This window comes from Acanthochromis polyacanthus, chromosome 2 (assembly GCF_021347895.1).
Source record: "Acanthochromis polyacanthus isolate Apoly-LR-REF ecotype Palm Island chromosome 2, KAUST_Apoly_ChrSc, whole genome shotgun sequence".
Classification (NCBI taxonomy): Eukaryota; Metazoa; Chordata; class Actinopteri; family Pomacentridae; genus Acanthochromis; species Acanthochromis polyacanthus.
Window position 1 is genome coordinate 40,587,959 of NC_067114.1, and position 24,358 is coordinate 40,612,316.

Sequence of the window (24,358 nt, forward strand, 5' to 3'; positions counted from 1 at the left end):
ATGTGGAACCTGGATGATGGGATTTGTTTAGTGAGGTCCAGCTCTGATTGTAGCTGATAAAAAGTGGCTCATCCAGGTCCTCCCAAAGGTGTCGGATGGGGTTTATGTCGCTGTTCTAACCTGGAAACATGTTCTTTCTGTCTTTTTGCAAATGAAGTGGTCAAAATAAAACAGGAACTTGGAAGAAACACTATTGTCTGAATTAGCAGATTGCTTGAAAGTCATCAGATTCTGCAAATTTTAAGATTTCTTCCACAGGTACATAGCAAAAATGAACTGTTGGTAGCTAATTTAGTGGTTTTAAATGACTAAAATGTACACAAATAAGCAAATAGAAGCTTTCAATCGGGACTTGTGAGGCAGCCAACACATATATATATCACAGTATCCAAGACAACATCACACTTAAGTTTCCAGTCAAAAGTCACATCTGTTTACACGATTGCGCTTTTTTTGTCTTCCAGTTATATGTTTTTGGGGCAATTTTAAGCCTTTAGTTGATGAGGACTGTGGAGAGACAGGAAAGATGTGCAGCAAATGTTCCCCAGCTGTGAATCTGCACGTCAGCTTTGAGCCTTAGACACAATTATCAACTTTAAATGTGACACTCTCCAAAATATCAAGCTCATATTCGGTAGATTTTTTCAGGTAGTGCCAACAACCCTGGCTCAGTACATCAGCGATTGATGACCACCTTTAATTGGATGTTTTCGGATTGGAAGTCATATTTGTAGTTGTACTTTTATGACTAATTAGCTTCCATACTTGTGGATTTTAAGCGTGTGTGTTTTCATAGTTTTGGTCATACAGTTGACATTTGCTCACTTTACTTGGTAAGCATTGAGTTAATTGGGATACCGACTTTCCTGTAAACTTACGTGTCCACAGGAAAATAGTATTTAATTAGCATGGCATGTACAAATCAGTGACATATTAAAGGAAAAACACGACAACTCACAGTGAGGGGATTCTGGTGGCTCTGCTGTGTTTTGGAGGCATTTTGCTGGTTTGGTTTGAGAGAAGCTTTACTTCCAATCAGTGGAAAGTAGTTCTGAAGGAACATTTAAGCCCTGATGGGATGTTTCCTCCAAGATGTGACCATCCATAGAACACAAAGGTTCACTGACTGATGCACAGTCACCAGATCTCAAACCAAACAAAGACATTCGGTAGATTCTGGACCAACGTGTTAGATAGTGCTTTTTTTTTTTTTTTTAACCACCATCATTAAAACACCCAATTAAAGAATAAGTCTTCCATGTAAATCTACCATACTGGACTCGACCAACAGGTGGCGCTGCAGCACAGACTATAAAATCAAGCTGTAAATTAACAGTCTGGCCTGTAGGTTTCTTGTTTTTTTTTATTTTGTCAAACATTTTCACTGAAGCATTCATTTTACACATACGAAAAAACATTTCAAAGAGTCAACATGAGCCAGACATGAGTTAAAATGTTTCCAGTGTCTTTTTTTTTCATTTATTTTAACACCGCAGTTGGATTTGGACTCAAAATTGCTCATTTTGGAAGATGACACCAAGCAAAACTGAGCAATAACCAAATAATTTTAACCACATTTTGACCCGTGTCTGCTCCACATATTTTCTACAACACAATCTTTCATCGGGATTATCAGAAACAGAGAAGCACAGACCGAAAAACATCCAACATAATGTCAGTCACTGTACAGATAAATTCACTTATCGATAAAAATACACCGTCAACAGGCGTCGACTGGGCCTGTGAAGCTGCTCAGCGATCTCTGTTTTAATTCACTGTATTTTCAGTTACATGCATGCATCACACGAGTGCTTCAGAGTGTCTCAGATGCTCGAGTCGCTTTACACTCCAGGGTTTGTTGCAGGCTGCTCATGGTTTCCTAAAACTAAAACTGAGGCAATCACAGGTCCACCTCTGTGCACTGACTGAGGCTCAAATGGAGAAACCACTGAGGGTTCGACTGTGACGGAATACATCATTATCTGAAATGAGGCCCACTCGCAGCTTAATTTCATTTGTCCAAAATCTAGTCACTTCTTGCAGCCGTAAAGGACAGGAAATTGTCGATTAGTGCGGCATCGGCTGAGAGCAGCCCAGAGCTCGCTGACGGTTATTAGTTTCCAGAGAAGGTGGGAGTCCATTTCCCCCCAGAGCCACAGAGATCACAGCGAGGACACACTTTTATGACTTTATTCTCAGCTTCATCCTGGTGCCATTTACCTCTTGTAGGTTCAGATTTTTCTAAATAAATACACCAAGAATTGTCAAATTTCGTGCACTGATCTTCACTTTTCCCACTGTACAGCTTTGGGTGATTTGAAAGCGGTGCTTAAAGTTTTGTGCTTGAATTGTGAGCAGATTTGGCTGCATCTTGAGTAAAAATCTCATTTTTTAGAAAATTTCTTGTGCCTCCTTTTCCCCTGACCACAATATGGTGAACCCGTTAGCAAGCAGTTGTTTATTTGTGGACCCAGCAGACACAGAACAGCATTGTTATTTACTTGTAATCAGGCTTTTTACACCTGTACTTTTTTTTTTTTTTTGCTCTGCGTAAATTCTTGTAATGTCTTCATAATCTATGCATCATTTTAGAACTTTTTTTTTAATGTAACATTGAGAACGTCCTTCGTTCATTATCATAGAAAATCATTTTATTTGTTACCTCAACAATTTTGCCAAAGCATTCTCAGAATATTTCAGGCAAAATGTTCCATCTCCTTTGGCTTCACATCTTTTTAAATATTTTTGGATGTCATCTGAGGCTGCAATAAGATCTTCAAAACATTTTTTTTTAACATTGATTTAGGAACATTCTTTATTATCAAGAAATGGAGTCTGTGGCCTTGACAATCACCTTAAAACATCCTCTAAATGTTGCACTTAAAACGTTTTATGTTAATTTTTAACCAGATTTGAACATTATTGAAAATGCTACATACCCTTAAAACCTTCTTTGATCATTAAATTAAGCAGTTTTCTTTAAAGTATTGTTAGAACTTGTAGGTGAAATTAGCCAATGTTGTGGGAACATTAACCGTTAGCTAGGAATGCTCTATTTTATTTATTTTTTGCTCTGTTTTTGGTCTCCACCCCCTCCTTAGAGAAATATCTGGCTGTTAACAAGCTAACTGATTTTGCATGTAGTGTATAAAATCATGTGCAGTTTGTATATTTGTTTAAAAAGAGCTGCCTGGTGTGATTTGGAAGCAACACTGGTCAGAGTAAAGCAGGCTGGAAGTGAAACCAAAGCAAAACTCCTCACAGAGTGTTGACTTTTCAATTATTTTCACTCTTTGAGCACCACACACAAGCAGAGATCAGCTGCAACAACCCTTCAAAATTATAGCTATCATTATCAAATCAATTCCAAAACTGATAAGAAGGCTCCTCTTATTGTTGATTTAAAGAAAATCAGTTTGGCACTTCAATATGCCTTTTTTTTTTAACACTCTAAGGTGTCAAGACCACAGTTTTTGCTTCTCATGAATGTACTTTTGTTTAAACGTTCACTAAAAGTGAAGTATCACTTCACGTGGCACCTCTCCAACAGAGACGGTGGTTTCATAAAGTCAAGGTTCATTATAATTTGAACAGCATCATCTTTTTTTTCCCCGGCGGTGTGAAATTAAACAGACATGCATATTACAGCGACCCGGGAGCAGCGATTCAATTTTCCCCACAGTGGTCACCATCTGAAGACATGAATTAAACACTGCTAGAATTAGAAATCAAATTAGGGTCCGGGTCCCCGCAGGCCCAGAGGTGGCATGTGGTCAACAGTCGGATGGATATGGAGTCTGCACATTCCCAAAGCTGTCGAGTTTGTCCCGTCGTCCTTTGATCTCCTGCTGATGTCGGGGCGAGAAACACCAAAACTCCCAAATGAAGAGAAGGAGGACTCATTTTGACACAAAACACACAGTTCATATCGTTTCACATGCCTCTAAAGACATACAAGGAAATTAAAGTGACTTTTTACTTACAAGCTGGAACATCAAGTCTTCGACAAAGATAACAAATGCACTTAAAGCAATATTTCACTTAAAACCGAAAACTCTGTCGTTAACTCTCTCACTCATATGTCGCTCAGTGCTCAGAAAAAGTCTCCAAAATTTTCTTCTTTTACTGCTTTTCAACAATATGCTCAGTTTAATTAGGCTTAAAGTCTCAAGCATGTCAAAGTGAAAACAGATTTCTATAAAGTAATGTCAATTAATTAAAAACAAAAAACGTAAAGGAAGTCCTTTGGGGAACTCATTGGTGTCTTCGTGGCCTCCCTCAGATTTACACCTGTGCCATAATACTTCCATTTCTTGATTATGGATTTAACTGTGGGCTGCACAGTAGCGTAGTGGTTAGCACTTTCGCCTTGCAGCAAGAAGATCCCCGGTTCATGTCCCAGCTTTCCTGGGATCTTTCTGCATGGAGTTTGCATGTTCTCCCTGTGCATGCGTGGGTTTTCTCCGGGCACTCCGGCTTCCTCCCACAGTCCAAAAATATGCTGAGGTTAATTGATTACTCTAAATTGCCGGTAGGTGTGAATGTGAGTGTGATTGTTTGTCTGTATATGTAGCCCTGCGACAGACTGGCGACCTGTCCAGGGTGTCCCCTGCCTTCGCCCGAGTCAGCTGTGATAGACTCCAGCACCCCCCACGACCCTAGTGAGGATAAAGCGGTGTATAGAAAATGGATGGATGGATTTCACCGCAATCTAGCAGATACAAATAATGTCAATAAATTTAAAATCTAAATAGTGAAATAAGTAATTTGGAGGACTCATAGGTGTCTTGGTGCTTAGTCTGCTCTAAGCGGTGCCAAGTTCCTTACATTTATAAACGGATTCATTGCACATCAGCAGATTTCGACAAAGCAATGTTGAACAATGAAAAACATAAAACATAGCATAAGTAATTGCACAAGTATTCAACCACTTGATGCTGGATGTCCCACAATTAGTGACATGGAGATCATTTGAATGCAGTGAATGTGTCTCCATGATTGTAGTATAAAGACACTTTTATCTGGAAGGTCCAGTCACTGGTGGACATTACTCCTGGATAAAACAGCATCATGAAGACTAAAGAACACTTCCAGAAACTCCTTGAAAAGGTCATTAGAAAGCATAATTCATGGGATGGATACATGGAAACCTCCAAGTCGTTGAATATCATTTAGATTCGAGTTAAATCCATCAGGTTTATATATGCCTAGAGCAGGTCATCCTCAAGGACTCAGTGATAGTACAGAAAAGAGTTGAATAAGAGAGGCCACCAAGACACCTATGACTCCTCCTAATCACTCTTATGTTTTATGATATTTTATGTTTTTTATTGGTTGGCAGCCAGTCTTTAAAAGTGATCATGCAATAAAGAGACTAATGAGGGAGGCCACCAAGACACATATGACTCCTTTGAAGGAGTTATAAACTTCAGCAGCTGAAATGGGAGAGACTGTTCATACAACTGCGTCAAAAAAGAGTGACAAAGAGAAAGCCACTGTAGAACAAAAAAGCTCATATTAAATCTTAACTAGAGTGCAATAAAGACACTAGTGAGGGAGGCCACCAAGATACTCATGACACCTCTCAATCACTTATTTTACATTTTATATTTTGAAATAATTACTTCATAGAAGTCTGTTTTCACTTTGACATGAAAGAGTCTTTTTTTTGGTAAATTCTTGTAAAAAAAAAAAAAAAGAAGGCAAATTAAATTGACTATCATTCATAAAAAGCAATAAAATGAGAAAACTTCCTATGGGGCTGAATACTTTTTAAATGCACGGTATAAATCTCCAGTGAATGCTCCTTCATTGTCGCATCTACAGCTCATAAAAGCCTAAAACTTTTACCATAACATCCAAGAATGCGATGTATTATTTTTTTAAAGAGTATTGTACCTTTAACATATATATATATATTTTGTAGTGAAACTTTTGTAATTGTACTACAAGTGGAGTATTTTTAGACTCTTGTGTTACTTTGATTTAAGTGAAGGATCTGAATAGTTCTTACACAACCACTGATTTTGTTTTTCTTTAGTCACATGTTTGTGAGTGGGCCCACAGTGCAGCCATCTGATCATAAAATACATTTATTGTGCTGCACCAACAGTGGACGCAGACTGAATTTTTTATATTTTTAAGCTGTAAAAAAGACACAGAGGTACAATTTCTGTCTCTTTTGTCGGCAGTGACACCGGGGTGAGCGGGTAATGACCGAGTTTTCATTATCGAGTGAAACATTCACATTTGAGTGCGATGAAGTCGTATCTTGGGAAGCCATTAGCTGAAATCTGAAGAGATTTTCTTTTAACACTCAGTCCAAGGTCCCTGTGACTTTGCGGAGGAATTCATATGAGGAGGAAAGACGCCACAAAGCAGCGTGTGTGGACTCTGAGATTTTTCCATCTTGCATGAATTCCTCCGACAATGTTCAGTCTCTAACCAGGGTGCTGCAGCTAGGGCTTCTTGTCTGCATATGATTGGCTGGTGGCAGTGGCGGTGGTGGTGCTGGTGGGGAAGTCCGGGTAAACCAGGAAGCCGGTGAAGGTGATGTACTTGGCGTGGTTGCTGTAGGCCCCGAAGCCGTCTCTCTGGTGGGAGTAGAGCCACACCGTGTCGCCGGGCTTCAGCGACAGCATCAAGCTCTGGCTCTGCAGGGCTTTCTCTCCCTGGCTGTCGTCGTAGATCATCGCCTGCACCTCCAGACGGTTCTTCATCAGCTTCACCGACAGCGTCTTCTGCGGCAGCTTGCCCACGTTGAAGGAGAAGTAATAGGCCCCGGGAACTCGGCAGGTGAACACCCCCTCCGTCACGTTGAAGTCCTCCCCGATGTTGACGAAGGCCGTGTCAAAGCTGACCGGCTGGTGCTGAGGCATCCCCACCTGGTTGACTCCCACGATGCTCTGGGTGCGTCCCACCGAGAAGGCAGATCTCTGGTCGTCCTCGTCATCCTCCTCCTCCTCGTCCTCTTCCTCCCGGTGCTGCTGCTGCTCCTTCTCCTCCTCCTTGGCCCCTGACCTGGCGTGCTCCATGGCCTGGGGGATGCTGTCCTGCAGGGGCTGCTGGGAGTTGTAGGCGGGGTGGTGCTGCTGCTGGTGGTGGTGCGTCTGGTAGTCGTAGGTGTCGGGGTAGACCAGGTAACCGTTGAAGGTGGTGTAGTGGCCCGTGTTGCTGTACAGAGCATAGCGGGGGTCGCCATGGAGACGCAGCCAGACGGTGTCGCCGAACTCCAGCTGCAGCATCACGCTCTGGCTCTGCACCTGAGGACAGAGGCAGACGTTATCACCCCGGCCACAGAGGCACATCTACACCTGACGTACACGGAGGCGCCGACACCAAACACATAATCCAATCATGTACCCCACGTAGCTGCTCATTCAGGGGAATAATCCCCTTTGTTCTGCTTTCACTCCCCGCCTCAGCACAAACACACCCTCTGTAAGGCGACACTGGAAGCTCTGACATGATAAAAGACCGCTGTAAACATTTCCTTAGAGAGGAAAATACATCCTGAAAGAGAGCTTAGACATTATTTGAACCAGAGGCTGAGAGATCTGTCTAAAATCAGACAGCCGGTCGTCTTGCTTTCTTGCCAAGACTTTAAAAAGGCTTGATTATTTCTTTGTAGTACAGGGTTTTTCTTGCACAGAGGAATGCAAAGAGGCTTTAGTCAGTGCCAAAATCATAATTACTGAGCATAAAACCATTTTTTGAAGCAAAGCATACATATTTGTTTATAAATGCATAGTTTTCTGTAAAATATGGTAACACAGACTCATTACTTTGATTACAAGTGGAGGCATCATGCTAACTTTTGTTTGTTGTCACAACCCAAAGGCCCATCTTGAGTCAGGAAAAAACCTGTATTATCTGTGGAGTGGTGGTAGGCAGCAGTTAGCCTAGCTTAGCACAAATACACAAATACACACAATTACGCAAAAGTACACCTATCCATGCTGCTAAAGTAGGCAAATGTCCTAACATTTTGAACTATTTGTTTAGTTTAAGAAGTCCTTTCACCTCTTAACTGAAAGAATTAATGGGTGGCATTGAAACTAAGTTAGTATTCCAACATTCAATCTAACAACGCTTTCCTGTTTTTCTAGTTTTTGTGACAGGAGGATTTATGCTAACTAGTAAGTTTCAATCATTGTGATTACAATTCTGCTTATAGATTCCCTTTGTAATGATTCCTGATTCCAATTCTTTGAGTGGCATTTAGAGTGACTACAACAGTGAAATCCTGTTATTTAATGCCTCAGTAATAGTATTATAATGATATAATATTCTGTGTTACAGTTTAATAGTCACAGGAGATATTTTCCTGCACTGAGTGTTTTTGTTGTGTGAAGTGAGTCTGTCCTGCTGTGTGAAAGAAATAACACATTGTTGCAGTAAACTGCTGCTCTAGAGGCAGTAGAGTTACTTTATTCAGCCTTAACCTGCCTCAACAGACAGAATAGCAACTGGAAATCTGTGCTGTGTTTGCCATCATAGAAGGGGAAGAAAGAATCAGTGTTCGTGTCGTGTTTCTGCTGCTTCCTCCTGCTTTCTTCTCAGCAGAATTGTGTGAAAAGCAGCAAAAACACAGAGCTAGATAAAGTCATTATTACTGTTCTGGTTTAAAATTTTGTGCTTAATTCAGCTACTTTACTGTAACAACAGCAGAGTCTAATCCCGTCCTTGTAAAAGGGTTTACAGCAGCATTTACGAAATGAACAGGCTGTGCGGTTCACCTGCTAATCAGGAAACTCAGCAACGGGTGGGTAGTTTAACTGAAAACAAAGTTTCACTCATGATTTATTAAGACAGATGCATCAGGAGACAGAGAGACATGATGAAAGACATCAGCTTACATGATGCAGACAGATAACAGTAAGTATACAGCTGGTGTTTGCAGTACACTGTTGAATTGAAACCAGTGGCAGCGAAATTTGCTTGAGAATCAATAAATAGAAGGGACAATGAAAGATTTCCAGTGATTTCTTTGTAATGCTAAACAATCAGTCTACTCGGGCTGTTGTTTGCATCCACACTGATACACTTTCATTTTAAAACAGGAACGACACCACCACATTTATAACAATGTTTTAAAATGAAAATGATCTCTGTCCACTCAAGTTTCTTTTCTTCTTCTCTGCACATATTGTAGGCCATACATGGTTTATTCAAACAGCTGGTTAGTTGTAGAAAATAGAATGATATTCATATTTTTCCACTGTTTTTCAAGACTGTCCCTATAATCTCCTATTGCTATTGCACAGCCTTGAGGAACTGTGACTTTGAATTTCACACCACATTTTGTATGAGCATGGGACTAATAAAACCTCCTGAATCTTGATTAAATCTTCAATCAATATTGAAAAGCATGACCAGAGATTTTTTTTAACCGTACAAGAGCTGCTGACAACAAGGTCAGCGATGTCTGTAATTCATCCTCCATGTTGAATGAATAGAGAAGGGTCACGTGACTGGAGCGTGACCAATCAGAGAAGGACTCAGAGTGAAAGTGGTGTCATCTTTTCTAAGTGTCTGTCTGTCCGTCTACACTAAAATGCAGTCCCAGAGTTTCAAAACTAAAACAGGTTAACCAGTGTTTTAAATGTCTCCTACTGTCCACACTTGTAGAAAACAAATCAGTCTGGATGTAGCTTTAAAGGACGACCCTGAGTCAGAGGCCATCATCTGTCAGTATAGAGGTGCAAAAAAGAAAGACAATGCTGCATCTGAAGGACAGGTTTGACATCAATGTGTATTTTTCTTATCCAATCCTGTGATAGAAACAACCAGTCCATCTTTTAGTAGTTTGCAGCTTCCCAGCAACAACCATTGGTCTCAAACCAGAGCTTAAAGGTTTATACTGAAGACAAAAAATCTTTACAAATAGTTTAAAGTTTGCTTTTTTTTTTTTTTTTTTTTTTTTTTTAGAAAAAGCAGTAAATTCCTGTGTGCTGTAGCTTTTACAACACAATGCTGAAAAAAAGGAGGGAAATACTGCATTTGTTGGAGAGTAATTAATAAATTAGTAATGAAGGAACATGCCACTGATGTATTTTTAACAGTTTTTGGACAATAATGGATGTTGCTCAGAGGCATGAAATGTGTCAGGATTTGATCCTCAGACTTGGTAATTCTGTAAGATGCATGAGTTCATAACACACATTTTGGCAGTAATTTGTACTAAAAATGTGAATATTAATAATAGGAACATTTACATGTTCAGGCTGCAGAGTAGCTCAGTGGTTCTCAGTGGGATCTTTCTGCATGGAGTTTGCATGTTCTCCCTGTGCATGCGTGGGTTTTCTCCGAGTTCTCCGGCTTCCTCCCATAGTCCAAAAACATGCTGATGTTAAGTGGAGATTCTTAACTGTTTGTAGGTGTGAATGCGAGTGTGACTGTTTGTCTCTGTGTGTATCTCTGTGATAGATTGGTGACCTGTCGAGAGGGGTCTGCAAGGAAGGGTCCTGAGAGTGGAGGTCTGCAGCCAGACTGTCTTGGACCTGTCCAGGGTGTCGCCTACCTTCACCCCAAGAGAGCTGGGATAGACTCCAGCCCCCCTTGATCCCAATGAGGATTTAGTGATGTATAGATAATGGATGGATGGATGGAGTATTTCTAGTTCAGCTGAATCTGTATTTATCCAATTCAAAGGGAGCATTTGCACTTTTTTTCTCTACTTGCCAACTTTTCCTTTCACTATTTCCTTTCCATGTTTTTAATCTTTTTAAGTCTGTTTTCTCTGCAGCCCATCAGCACGATGGTCAGGTCTCTATGTGGTCGTTTCTTCGCAGCAGGCAACATTTAAAGTTTAATGACTGTGTGTCAAGAGGTAAGTAATAAGAATGTCTGTGTTCAGTGTGAATGTGAATGTACTTGTTTTAAAAAGTGTGTGACCCTAATGAAGATTAAGTAGTGTGTAAATAATTGATGGATGGATGGATTCACATGTTTACACATTGAGTACATAAATGATTTTATATTACATTGTACATTACACATGTACACGTATAAATAGCTATGTTTGTCTCTTTAAAGAACGCTGCAATTCAAGATATCGCAGCCTGAGCCTTTCATGATTCTGATTGGTTGTTTTGGTCACATGAGAATCAGAATGAGGAAGTTGTTGTTAAAAGCAGGAGAGTGAAATTGAGGTGCTGTAGTTATCCGTCTCCATCGTACTGTTTCTCTTTAGAAAAATGGTCCAACCACCACACATCAAACCTAAATGTTACAGTTTGTATGTTTTGGTATTTTCACTGAATGTATTGACAGTTAGATAATACACAATATCACCATCATCAGTCTATCATTCTATGATTAGACTGTTATTCTACAGAACAACACTCTAACTTTCCGAGGTGCTAAACCCACCTTCCTCTCCTCTCCGGCGTTCTCCTCGTACACGATGGCCTGCACCTCGTTTCTGTTCTTCATCAGCATCACTGACAGGTCTTTATGTGGGAACTTGCCCACTGTGAAGGAGAAATAATAAGCTCCAGGGATACGGCAGCGAAACAAACCGGCCTTGGCATCAAAATCCCCGCCGATGTTGACGTAAACGGTGTCAAAGGTCACCGTCATCTTTGGTCCGCCCTCCATGCTGCTGGTCCGAGCGACTGAAAAGGCTGAGCGTAACTCCACGTTGTCCTGGAGACGAGCGAAACCCTCAACACCTCCTGCATGGCTCAGGCACAGCAGGCCAATCAGAACACTGGCTGGGAGCAGCATCATACCTGGAGGAATGTCGGAAATAAAAAGTTTTAGCCACAAGAAAAATCCACCCTGAGATCTCTGAACACTGCAGCTGTGATATGAAGTTCCACTTTGAGAAGATACAAGACGGGTCACCTGGCAAACCACGACAGGTAACTAATTATGACAAGGAAGCTGAGAGAAGCGATGACCGCCTTTGTTTTCTGTTCTGGTTGGTTGAAGCTCATCTCTCTCTGCTCCTCTCATGGTGCACATGAAGAGAATTTAATGCATTTCTCTGATTCATTCGACCTGACTCAGTTCCAAGTTTCTGCAGCCGCCTGAGGACTGTTTTCATTAATTTTGTTGCTCATTGATTGCAACTTTTGCAAAATGTTTCCATTCATTTCCAGAGTGTAGAATCAACCTCCCATCACATCATTTCATGCTCCACTGCTCCTCTCTGGTCATTACAGATCAGCGTGTTCGTAGTCAAACTGCAGCACATTTTCCTGTTGATTGTTAGTTTCTTAACGGCAGAGTCAGATCTACTCTGCTGGGTTTCATTTGAAATTTGGGCAAAACCCCACAGGTTCAATGGATCAGGTGAGTGCTTATGTTGCTTGTTAGAAAGTCATTCAAATGACAGCACGAAGGAAACACTGCACAAAAAAGAAAGAAAACTACTACAAAGAGACACAAAACAACAATAAAGAGACATAAATAGCCATATAAGAAATTAAATGGCCACAAGGAGACACAAAATGAACACGATCAGATGTAAAATGCACACAAAGAGGCACAAAATGACGGTGAAGAGGATCAAAATAAACACAAAGACAAAAAAAGTCCACGTTGAGACACACTGAAATAAAAAAAATGAGGTACACAATCAACACAGAGACACAAAATAACCAGAAAGACATGCAAAAATGCACACAAAGAGGCACCAAATCATCACAAAGAGACAAAAAAGATCACAAATAAACATAAAATGAACACAAAAATATACAAAATGACCACAAATATATACAAAATTAACACAAGCAGGCAAAGAATAGCCACAGAGAGACGCAAAATCACTTTGAGGAGATGCAAAATGAGCCCAAAGAGACACAGAATAAACACAAAGTGGCACAAAATCACCACAAAGAAATGCAAAAATTAATACAAAGAGACAAAAAAATCCCTGCAAAGAGATGCAAAGAGACAGATAATATGTACAAAGTGGCACAAAATCACCACAAAGAGATGTAAAAAAATCACTGTAAAATATGAAAAATGGCCACAGAGTCATACAAAATCACTAAAGACGCAAAATTAGAGACAAAAATTGACCAGAAAGAGATGCAAAAAGAACTTAAATAAACACAAAATCACGAAAGACACACACAATTACTGCGAAAATGATTAGAAATACACAACAACAGAAAGAGTTCCTGCATTTATACCAAGTGTTTTCCGTCTGTTACTTTGAAAGCTATAAATTATTCATGTATTATTTCTGTATTCATCTACTTGGCATGTTTGCCTTTGTTCAGCAGTTTGACAGAGGAGACAGTGAATGTGGGGATGAGAGGAAGGACAGCGACAACAACGGCTGAAACGGGCAAAATACTGATTTGAAGTGAATTAGGTTTGTCACAGTTCTAGGGTTTTATTCACTCATTTATTCATTCTGGTCATTTTTGTTTCCTCTCATGTCATTTCAGATGTTACCACTTCCACCTGCTGTCGTTTCCTCTCAGTAGCTTCACCTGCCTCTGGTCTCCACTCACCTGTTCCCACTCAGCCAATCAGCCCTGCAGTATAAACACTTTCCCTCCAGCTCTCCTCTGCTTATTTGCCAGATTGTCTTTGTGTCTGAGCTTTCCAGCTTTCAGATTCACTCCAGTTCTGGCTTGTTTTTTGAAACTTGCTTGTGTTTTTGTGCCTTTTGTCAGTCTGCTCCCGATGCTTTGTTTTCCTGTCGGGTTTTTATACCCGCGCACCTGCCTTCTCTACCTGTGAGGTTCTTTCAAGTTCAGGTTTTTAATGACTTGAGTTGTGCATTTGATAAGATTAGAAATCCGGCTGCACACTGAAATCCAGCTTTTAATGAGACGGTTCTTCAATTAACAGAAAGAAAAAAACAATCCTGTAGGCTGCTTCAGGCATGCAGGTTACTGACCACAAAAAGATGCAAAATATACACACTGAGACATAAAATTAACGACTGGGATGCAAAGACTCACATGCCATCTATGCCAACTATGCCAACAATGATTGTTGGCATAGTGTTATCCTCTGTCAAATGGGGGGGGGGCAATCAGGCGAGGATAGAAATTTCACATTTCTCCTCTGGTTTATTCCAATTTACTCAGGCATAGTGACAGACACAACATTTTTTACACCAGGAATACATTCTCTGAAGTCCCTAGATGTCCAAGGACACCAAGAACATGCATATGAACTTTTTTATAGTGGAGTAATTCTTCATTTACTTTGGGTATATCTTTTTAGGCGTTTTTTCTGAAAATATGGCCAGGGCTTAAGAGGTTAAAGACATAGAACACTGATGGAAAGAAGTACAATGACACAAAGACACAAAATTAACATACAGAAATGCAAAACAACCACAAAGAGATAGAAAACAACTATCAACAGACATAAAGCAAGTGGAAAGAACATGTAAAATGAGACATATGGAGAGCAAATTACAGCAAAAATATACAAAATGAGCACAGAGGTACTACGTGAAATGTAATTTTATAAAGGGAGCAAATAAAGTGACATTGTTACAGGGCACAGGGAGGAGTTAAGGGTGCACGGCTGGGTTGACAAAACATTGTACTTTAAGTTGGGAGAACAGCTTTTCAAACCAAAAATCAAAGTGTCTTTTAACCATGACAGTTTCATATTAAAGATAGAAAACAATTATAAAAAAATGTAAACTCACACAAAGGGACACAAAATAACACATACACGGATGCAAACTGACCACAAAAAGAGAAAATAACTCTGAAGAGACACAAACAGTGATACAAAGATGTGACTTGACCACAAAGAGAAAAAAACAAGGGACTGACTTACACAAAAGACCACAAAGGATGCAACTGACCACAAAAACAAAGCAGTCAACTACGAAGAGACCAAACACAAAGACACAAAATGCAAAATGAACACAGATGTGTTTGTGAAATTCGATCAGGAGCAAAGCAGGAAGTTGGTGATGTTGTTGCATAGCATAGGGAGGACCTGAGGGTGGATGGATGGGTCAACAAAACACTGTCCTTTAATTTGGTAGAACGCTGTTTCAAACCGATGCCAATTCTCTTAACCATTGTTTCCTAAACCTTAACTAAACCGGTTTTGTGTCTAATCAGAACCAAACGGAGCAGAAAAACATCTCTGCTATGGTTTGTCTTTAGGGGACAAGACTCAAAAACACAAAAGACTATTAAAAAATGCAAAATGACCACAGCGAGATGCAACATGAACATATAGAGACACGAAATTAGCACAAAGAGATACTGTACGTAATGTGATTTATAACAGGAGTGAAGGAGAAATTAACTTTGCTGCAGGGCACCGGGAGGAGTTGAGGGTTGATGGATGGGTTGACACATTGTCTTGTAACCATGACTCTTCTATATCTTTAAACAAACCTGCTTGATTCCCTAACCCTTAAACAAGTTGAGTTTGTGTTTAAACATAACCAAAGAGAACAGAAAAAAAGAATTACCCTCCTATGACTCATATTCAGATTGGACACGGGACTCAATGTTTTGCAGAGATTTTGATGTCGGGACCCAAAAAAAGGGATTGAAATTCTGGCGAAACATCACACATCCCAGCAAGAAAATACCTGATGGGCACCAATAACAGAAAAAGCTTCACCTCAAGCACAGATTTGGAGATGAAACATTAAAACCCCACACAGTCTGAATATATCAAGCACAACTCTCAATATAATGAAGCAAGCGTACATTTGCACATCACAAAAACACACAAAATGGGCTTCAGTAAATGCGCCTGGCAGAAACATGGATATAATCCCCGAGCAGTGGTTGAGTCATTCAGAGAGATCGGTCTCAGTAAAGGGGGTATTAATGTGGCTTTTATTAGCAGAGACAAGCGCTCTCATTGTCTCATTGTCCTGACACAATGAACCAACAGGAAGGAGACACAGGTGGACTGTCAAAGCAGCACAGTCACAACAAAAGGACAGAGTTTATCCATAGAGTGGAGACCTGGAGGAGCGTTTCACTGCTTTTATCAGCCTTCATTAGCATGTTTATGACATTTACTGGATGGATGGATGGATGGATGGATACTTTATTAATCCTGGGGGAAATTCAAAATTAAAGATACTGTAAGAGATGATATAAGGAAATTGAGCTGCTCATTAAGTGTGGAGTCAAGCTAGCAGCTCTACAAGGTGAAACATACACGATGCTTTGAGCTAAATGCTAACACGCTGATGAAGAACATGTACACTACTGTTCAAAAGCTTGGTTCACTTAGAAATGTCTTTATTTTTGAAAGAAAAGCTTTTTTTTTTCTTGTGGTAAATGACTATTCGAGCTGGAAACATCTGATTTTTAATGGAATATCTCCAGAGGGGTACAGAGGAACATTTCCAGCAACCATCACTCCTGTGTTCTAATGCTACACTGTGTTAGCTTATGGTGTTGAAAGGCTCATTGATGATTAGAAAACCCTTGTGCAGTTATGTTAGCACATGAATAAAAGTGAGTTTTCATGAAAAACATGAAATTGCCTGGATGTCCCCAAACTTTTGAACAGTAGATAGCTGATTGAGAGCAGCTGCAGAGGAGCACAGCTGCTACTAATCCACAGTCAGCAGCCGTTAAAGCCTGGCTCCCTCCACTACTCTGTGCTGGGTCATTGACTGAGGAACACCTGTCTGGTCTGCTCTAGTTCCCCTCCACTCTGGACTTCCCCATCTGCTCCGGTCTCTCCCACCCCGCTGTCCCCGCCACCAATCCCCGCATGCTCTATCCTCACCCCGACTCCCGACCCCAGGACTTAGTGTCTGCTTTTGGGTTCACCAACACCACACATCTTAACAGAATGACCCAGTGAAACTTGAACCCAGCAGACACGCCTGTTTTTTTAGAGCTGCCCCTGTCTTCCACCCCGCCCATAGAGATATTTATTGTTAATAACGAAAACTTTGAATACCTCATGGACCACGTCATGGACCTCGAGTGCCTTCTCGACATTTGGGAGAAGATGTCCAGTCCAGCATTTAAGGAGGCAGCACTGTTGAGGGGCTGCCGGGAGGCTTATAAGAAGCCGTGGCTGGTTCCTCTCCTGCCGGAAAAACTCCTTCGGTTCATTAAACCACTCCCGGTCCTGGAGGGGCTCGACGCCGCCTCACCCTGTTGCTCCCATGGCAGCCCAGATTGTGTTTCCCTGCTAAACGTGGGGCCCGTGAAGAAACCTGGTCGCCGAAGGCACGGCTCCAGGAAGCGCTGTAGCCCCTCGCTCCCTGCTGAGGAGAGGCCCCGTGCCGTCACTCCCTCCAGTGGAGAGGCCCCGTGCCGTCTCACTCCCTCCAGTGGAGAGGCCCCGTGCCACCTCACTCCCTCCAGTGGAGAGGCCCCGTGCCGCCCCTTCTCCAGTCCTTGTGGGGGCCGTCGCCCCTTCTCCAATCCTTGTGGCGGCCGTCGCCCCGTCTCCAGTCCTTGTGGGGGCAATCACTCCGTCTCCAGTCTCCTTAAAGAGGCTTAGAGCCTCCCCTGCAGCTTTGAAGAGGCTTAAAGCCTCCCCGGCAGCCTTGAAAAGGCGTGAAGCCTCCCTTGAAACCTTGAAGAGGCGTAACGCCTCCTCGGCAGCCTTGAGGAGGCTTAAGGCCTCCCCTGAGTCCTTGAAGAGGCGTAAAGCTTCCTCGGCAGCCCTGAAGAGGCGTAAAGCCTCCTCAGCAACCTTGAGGAGGCGTATCGCCTCCCCTGACTCTTTGAAGAGGCGTATCGCCTCCCCGGCAGCCCTGAAGAGGCATAGCACCTCCCTTCGAGCCCTGAAGAGGTGTAGCGCCTCTCCTCGAACGCTGAAGAGGCTTAGCGCCTCTCCTCGAACCCTGAAGAGGCTTAGCGCCTCTACTCGAACTCTAAAGAGGCTTAGCGCCTCTCCTCCAGTCCATGAGGGGGATAATGCCACGCCAACACCAAGTGGCTCCCCTGCAGCAGCAGTCTCCCTAACCCCGTTCCCAGTTTTGCCCCCAGAAGTCCTGTCCCTAGTCCTGCCCCCGGAGGGGTCCCCAGCCCCGGTTCCAGTTTGGCCCACAGAGGGGTCCTCCGGAGCCGTCCCTCCAGCCTGTCCAGCCCCAGCCCGCCCAACCCTCAGGCCGCCCCCCTGGAGCAGTCCTTCCAGCCAGATCCCTGCCGGTTCCGGACACGCCCCATCAGCATACTCCGACCAGCCCTGTTGTGCACCAGGAGGCGTGCGTTGAGGGGGGAAGTACTGTCATGGCCCCTCCCTCCCCTGAGCAGAGCTCTGGCCAGCTGTCAGCTGTGGCTGATTAAGAGCGGCTGCGGAGGAGCACAGCTGCTCCTAATCCACAATCAGCAGCCGTTAAAGCCTGGCTCCCTCCACTACTCGATGCTGCGTCATTGACTGAGGAACACCTGTCTGGTCTAATTTGTGAGTCTCCCGTTTGTTTAGTTATAAGCCCTCATCGCAGCCCATTTGGTCCGTTGCCCTTGGTTTAGTTTTGTTCCCTGTCCTGTTGATTTTTGTGCCTCCCGTGTGGAGTGTTTTGAGTTGAGTTTGTTTAATTAAATCATTTAATTTTCTGCCTGTCCCTGAGTGTCTGCTTTTGGGTTCACCAACACCACGCATCTTAACAAGTAGTGTACATCCATCCATTCTCTATACACCGCTTTATCCTCACTAGGGTCGCGGGGATGCTGGAGCCTATCCCAGCTGACTCGGGCGAAGGCAGGGGACACCCTGGACAGGTCGCCAGTCTGTCGCAGGGCGGTAGTGTATATTTACAGTTATTTAAAATTATTTGAAGTTATTTCAAACTATCAAATATCTGTTCCCTCAACCTTAAATGACAATATTGCATACCTACAAGTGCAATATTTGTGTCAGTGCAATTCATATTATGTGCAATAATCATGTGTAGAGCAGGTCTCTAGCCACAAACCATTTCCATACTTCATATTTGCTCTTATGTTGTATATATATATATATATATATTTAGGGTGTCTTATATAGTTTATTTTTAGTGCTGCTATTCGGAGAGTATTAAACCGATTTTCATTGTTTTCTGGAGCAGTGACAATAAAGATCTATTCTATTTCAAATTTACTTGGAGCCCTGCTGATTTTAAATTTGTGGTGATGTTTTATTTGGCCTATGATGGAAACTCAGGCTTAAAAATTACTCAGACATTATCAACGTTTCTCATTTATAGACAAAAGATGTGAGTTAACTGCCTCTGCAAGTCAAGTCAACTTTCTTTATAGAGCACATTTATAAACAGCCAAAGTTGACCAAAGTGCTTCACAAGCTCAAAATAGACACAAAACACAATCTGTGAAGAAAATATACAAAGCAAGAAAAACAATGACATATGTCAAGGTGTCAAAGCTCAACTTCAATTAAAAGCTAGAGAATACGTCCATCAATTCACGTCAACACGAATTGGGTTAATCCATAAACAATGTCATTGTTGCACTGCCTGCTCTACTTGCCTTTTTAATTGCCCCCCTGGGGACAAATGACTACCTGCCTAATATTGTGTTGGTCCCCCTTATGTGGTCAAAAATGCTCTGAACCATTGGATCTGCACCAGAGGAGCTCTCAGGGTGTCCTATGGGGTCTGAACCAGGATGTTAGCAGTGGATCTTTTGGGTACTCTTGGTTGGACAGTGGTGTTTCTGGGAATCAAACTTCTTCCTGATTTTTTTTTCTTAAAGTTATTTTTTGGCCTTTGTTTGCTTTCTTAGATAGCTTAGTTGAGAGGCAGGCAGGAAAAGTAGGGAGGACCTGCAGCAAAGGGCCGTGAGCTAGAATCAAACCCAGGCTGCATCCTGTTGATCCTTGATCAGAATGGGGTCTCGGAAGTTTGGACGTCAAATCAACGTATTGAGCGTTGCACAAACCTGTATATTCTTACAATGTTTGGCTATAAAACTACTTTATTTTTTATCAGAAATAATATCAGATTCTGTTTTTTGCTGAGCGGTTGAGGAAGACCTATTAACATTCATGATTGGTGAATGATTGAAACGGATTAATGTTGGAGTAAGAATGTCAGGTTAAGCCAAACAGAGAGAGAATATTAAAGTGTCTTTGCCACCCTGAAAAATGAAAACATGTTCCTGAGGGTGATGTAGGGACGAAATCATAATTATCAAACTTAACTTTGAGCTTGAAAGTACTCGAGAAAAACCCTGTGTGCATCCAGCCAGCATCAAACATGGAGGAGAAAAATCAGTGCAGCACAAAGCAAAGCTCATTTATTTTCTACGAGGCACCAGTGAATTGCAGCAGGAACTCAAATCAACTTTAGATAACAACAGTTCATGGTGTGCTAAACTCATCAGCAACATCAATGATTTCAGTTAAAAAAAAAACCTGCAAGTGATGTTGCCTTTGGCAGCAGAAACATGCTATCAGAGAGGTTGGTGATTGAACTACTGTGACGTCAGCTTGTGTGATTAATTGTTTAATGCGTTGTGTGTTTTTCTGTTTGCCTTTATTATGCACTACATCTGTTTTTGTCCCCTCAGCTGCTATGTATCCTCAAAGGCCTCCAAGTTATTTACTGCCGAAACGAAATGTTCTCCTTGTATGTTTATACGAAATCGACCTCTTTAAATGGAAACTAATTACGACGGTTAATTGTACTTAAGGCACCGAGGCACAACCGATCGTTTCTGTCTGATTACTTGTCCCGCTGCAGCAGGGGGAGAAATCCATTCGGCACCGGCAAAAAAATCCAAACTGCTGCAGCATCCGCTCACTGCAGACATTATGAATCATCATCACTTTTTTGTTTTTAGTTTAATCACAACAACAACAAAAAATTTTAAAATTAAACAAAAGCTGTAAAACTGACAATGCAGCAGATGTGCTTGTTCCTGTAATGGCAGCTTGCACTAAGAAGTGGTGTTTGTTTGTCTGTGTAATGGCAGCAGTTATTAACTAGTCATGTTGATAGACTGAGGTCTGCAGAGTGTGCCGCGCTTCAGGTTCAAACAGCAATGAAAGAATAGATCAAACAAACCTCTCTCATAATGAGCACCCAGGGGAGCGAAGCACAGAGCAGCAACAGAACAGAGCAGAATGGAAAAAGAGTGGAGCTGAATTAATCCATGCAACTATGAAAACTACACCGCTATGCATTCTTTTTTACAAATTCCACTAATTAGTCACTTTCTGGTGTCCTACGCAGTTCCATAGCTGAAACTCGCAACTTCTGAGTCCACACAGGCTCTTTCAGTGTCGGGTTCAGATACATTTCTTGCTTCGATTTGCGTAGTTTAAGCATATGTGAGTGTATTTACAGCATGTGAAAGTGTGACTGCAGGACTGAACTGCATGCAAAACAAGACCCATTATATGCATTACGCAGAGCTGAGTTGACTGTGTGGGCTGTTGTTATCATCAAACACCACCATCCAAACTGAAGTGAAATGATTTCAGCACCAACAGTGAAGTCTCCACAGGTAACATATTTACATGTGTCGTTCCCACTGCGTTGCCTGTTTGACTTCATTGAGCATCTCTGAGCAGATTTAATGGCGTGGAGGAAATATTCAGGTGTTTACCTCAATAAAATAATCACACAAGAACACATTTCCCTGTGAAATTACAATAAAACAGTGGCAGCTGTGGTTGCCAGTATTTTTGCTGTATTCTCACGGTTAATTATTGTATAATTAATTATGGTGCACTCTAAGAAATTCCTGTTTAACCATTTTAACTGTATTTTTCAACTATTTGTTTTACAGATTTTATTTTAAAAAAAGATAATTAGTAAAATTACAGAAAACAAGATTAATTTACATGTGAACTCTTTGAACTCAGCAAAAAATCCTAATATTACAATTATCTGTCATTATTTTTGAAAAATCATATTATATATCATATGGTTATTATAATATTGTAAAAAAAATGTACTGATTTTTCCTGTTTTGATAAATTACAGAAAATATCTAGTAAAAGCACAAAAAGTATTATTTTACATGTTGACTGTAAAAAATAAAAAAAACAGGCAAAGACTGTACACAATGTCACAGATCAGTTAAAAATCTGTATTTTTTCTGTAAAATTAAACTATTATCATTTTACACATATTTGCAGTTATTACTATTATTATTTTTATTATTATTATTATTGCTCTTTTTTATTTTACAGTTTTTGGACATTGCAGCATTAAATACATTTTAATTTTTTTGGCATTCTTATTGTCAGATTTTTACTATTAGTTATTACATGATTTTTTTTCGGTGTTGTCTACAGCAAAATATGTAATTTACAGTTTAATACTACGACTAGACTTTGCAAGAATATACTATATTATTAATTATACATATCAAGGGAGAGATCATTTACTTGTACCGTATATTATTATTATTTTATATAACTGGAAAATTACAGTGGTGTTACCAATGACATTATTGTTTATTATCCAAAATGAAACCTTTGATCCTTGTTTTGTTAAACCAACAGGTCATACCTCAAAATTATTTTTAAAAAGAAGCAAATACTCCATTTTAAGAACTGGGGTTACTATTATATTTTGCATTTAGACACGATTCAAGATTAAAGAGTTTTTATTTGTCACATTCAGTACATGCAGTGAAATGCAAAGTGACTGTTCTCAAGGCTGCATAATAACAAGAACACATTACAAAAAGGACTAATCTCTAAAAAGCACAAAAAATACCGTCATAAATAAGGTAGAGATCTAAATCTCAACTGTTAATGGACTGTCAGTTAACTAATTAATCTGAATTCTGCCTGTACTGCCATTTAACAAACAGTATTATTGTAGCTCTTGGAAGTCTTGGACGTCCAAACACAACATGATTTCTGGCTTCACTACTGGTTAAGATGAATTTCAGAGTGGATCGTTAGTGTCAGCGCTGCTACAACTAAAAATGAAACATGATGAAAACACATTAAATCCCCTCTTCAGGCTCCACAGCTTCATCTGAGCTGACTGTGGTTGGTTTGTTTTCTATCTGACAGAAGCTGAAGCTTACTGAGATTCTTATTGGCTCATATATTCTGTCTTCTGCAGCGAACTGGAGCCGAGTTATTATGCAAATTAAGCAACACAAAGTATTAATTCTCTTCTAATGTTTCTGTCGTATAAACAGCTCGAGCGTTGTGTTTCTGGATGATAACTCTTCACCGAACAGCTTCACGAGTTAATTACTCTGAGAGGTGTTGTTTCAAGAGATGACGCGTTCATTTATTCACGACTCCCTCCACTCAGCCTTACAGAAAATAATATACAGCAGACATAAGCTTAGTCACAATGGCCAAATGCTGCTGTAAAGACTGTGTATATAAGTTTGAATAGACAAAACTTTATTAGACAGATTATTCTTCTTCATGCCTCATCCGTACGTGCAAAAAGTGCACATCGTCCTTACTATATCTTTATATTTTTTGCCGTATTTCATATTTCTGGCTTCTTTTTTCCCACTTGCTTCTCGCTACTGTAACATGTAAATTTCTGCAGCGAGTGTCAGGAATGTGGGGTGTGGTGAACCCAGGTGCAGACATAGTTGACAGACGGCCTAGCATTATGGAAAAAAGGTTTATTTAAACAAAACAACTACTAACTGAAAACAAGACTGAGGTGGCTTCAACAAACTAAATAGCGGAAAACAACAGGATGGAGGAAAAGTACTCACACTCAAGAAACTACGGCTGATGGCGAACAAACTAACTGAAGTCCAAACAAAAATCACTGAGTCCAAAAGTGCAAATTCTTAAACGGGAGAAGCAGAGAATCCTGTGAGCCAATGTAGTCCAGGGGTAAGGAGGGAACAGAGACGGAAACAAAGTGAGTCCAAGACAATGAGCCAGCCAAACTGAGAGAAATGGCCGGGCTTAAATACAGGGGGGAGGACCAGGTGAAATGAATCTGAGCTGATTGCATCAGGTGACAACAATCAGGGACCAAGTGCAGAGTAAGTAGGGAGCAGCAGACAGAGGGAGACAGAGAGACCAGACAACTCAGAAGGAAAAAACAGAAAAAGGTACCAAAAGGCAGTAACAGACGCAGAATCCTGACAGCAAGAGAGCAATTAAGTTTATTCTATCTTGTTAATTAATTTGAGCCATCAATTTCAAGCTTTTACCAATAATTACTCATCTCCAAACATCCTAATTTTGATCAGAATTGAAGCTGCGGTTCCCTCAGGACAAGCCAAACAGCCTGCAGCTTCCTCTAGCTGTCTCCGGGGAGAATTCATCCTCCAGGTTGGGAGTTCTCATCCTCCCACTGAGTCCTGGATCTGCTCTCCAGTCTCTTTTTACTCAGACAGTCTGTCCTTGCTCATGGAAGTTAGTTTACTCTGATGTGCAGGAGTAAATAAATCCCTTTGCATGTATATAACAACTTTTGTGTTTTCTGATTGCAAAACTTCTTTCACAAGTTGGCCAGAGCTATGCCAATAATTAG

At 41.1% G+C, this 24,358-nt stretch overlaps 1 protein-coding gene across 1 annotated transcript in view; it reads right to left on the reverse strand.

The window, feature by feature from the left end:
- Positions 1–1,345: 1,345 nt before the first annotated feature.
- c1qtnf4 (C1q and TNF related 4) overlaps positions 1,346–24,358 on the reverse strand; it is a 64,779-nt gene continuing 41,766 nt past the window's right edge. Inside the window, exons 2-3 of the mRNA XM_022194817.2 lie at positions 11,374–11,735; positions 1,346–7,262 (exon numbers count right to left, since the gene is read on the reverse strand). Of these exons, the coding sequence (XP_022050509.2) occupies positions 6,459–7,262; positions 11,374–11,733 (1,164 nt within the window). The 5' untranslated portion in view covers positions 11,734–11,735 and the 3' untranslated portion in view covers positions 1,346–6,458. The remainder of the gene's footprint in view (positions 7,263–11,373; positions 11,736–24,358) is intronic.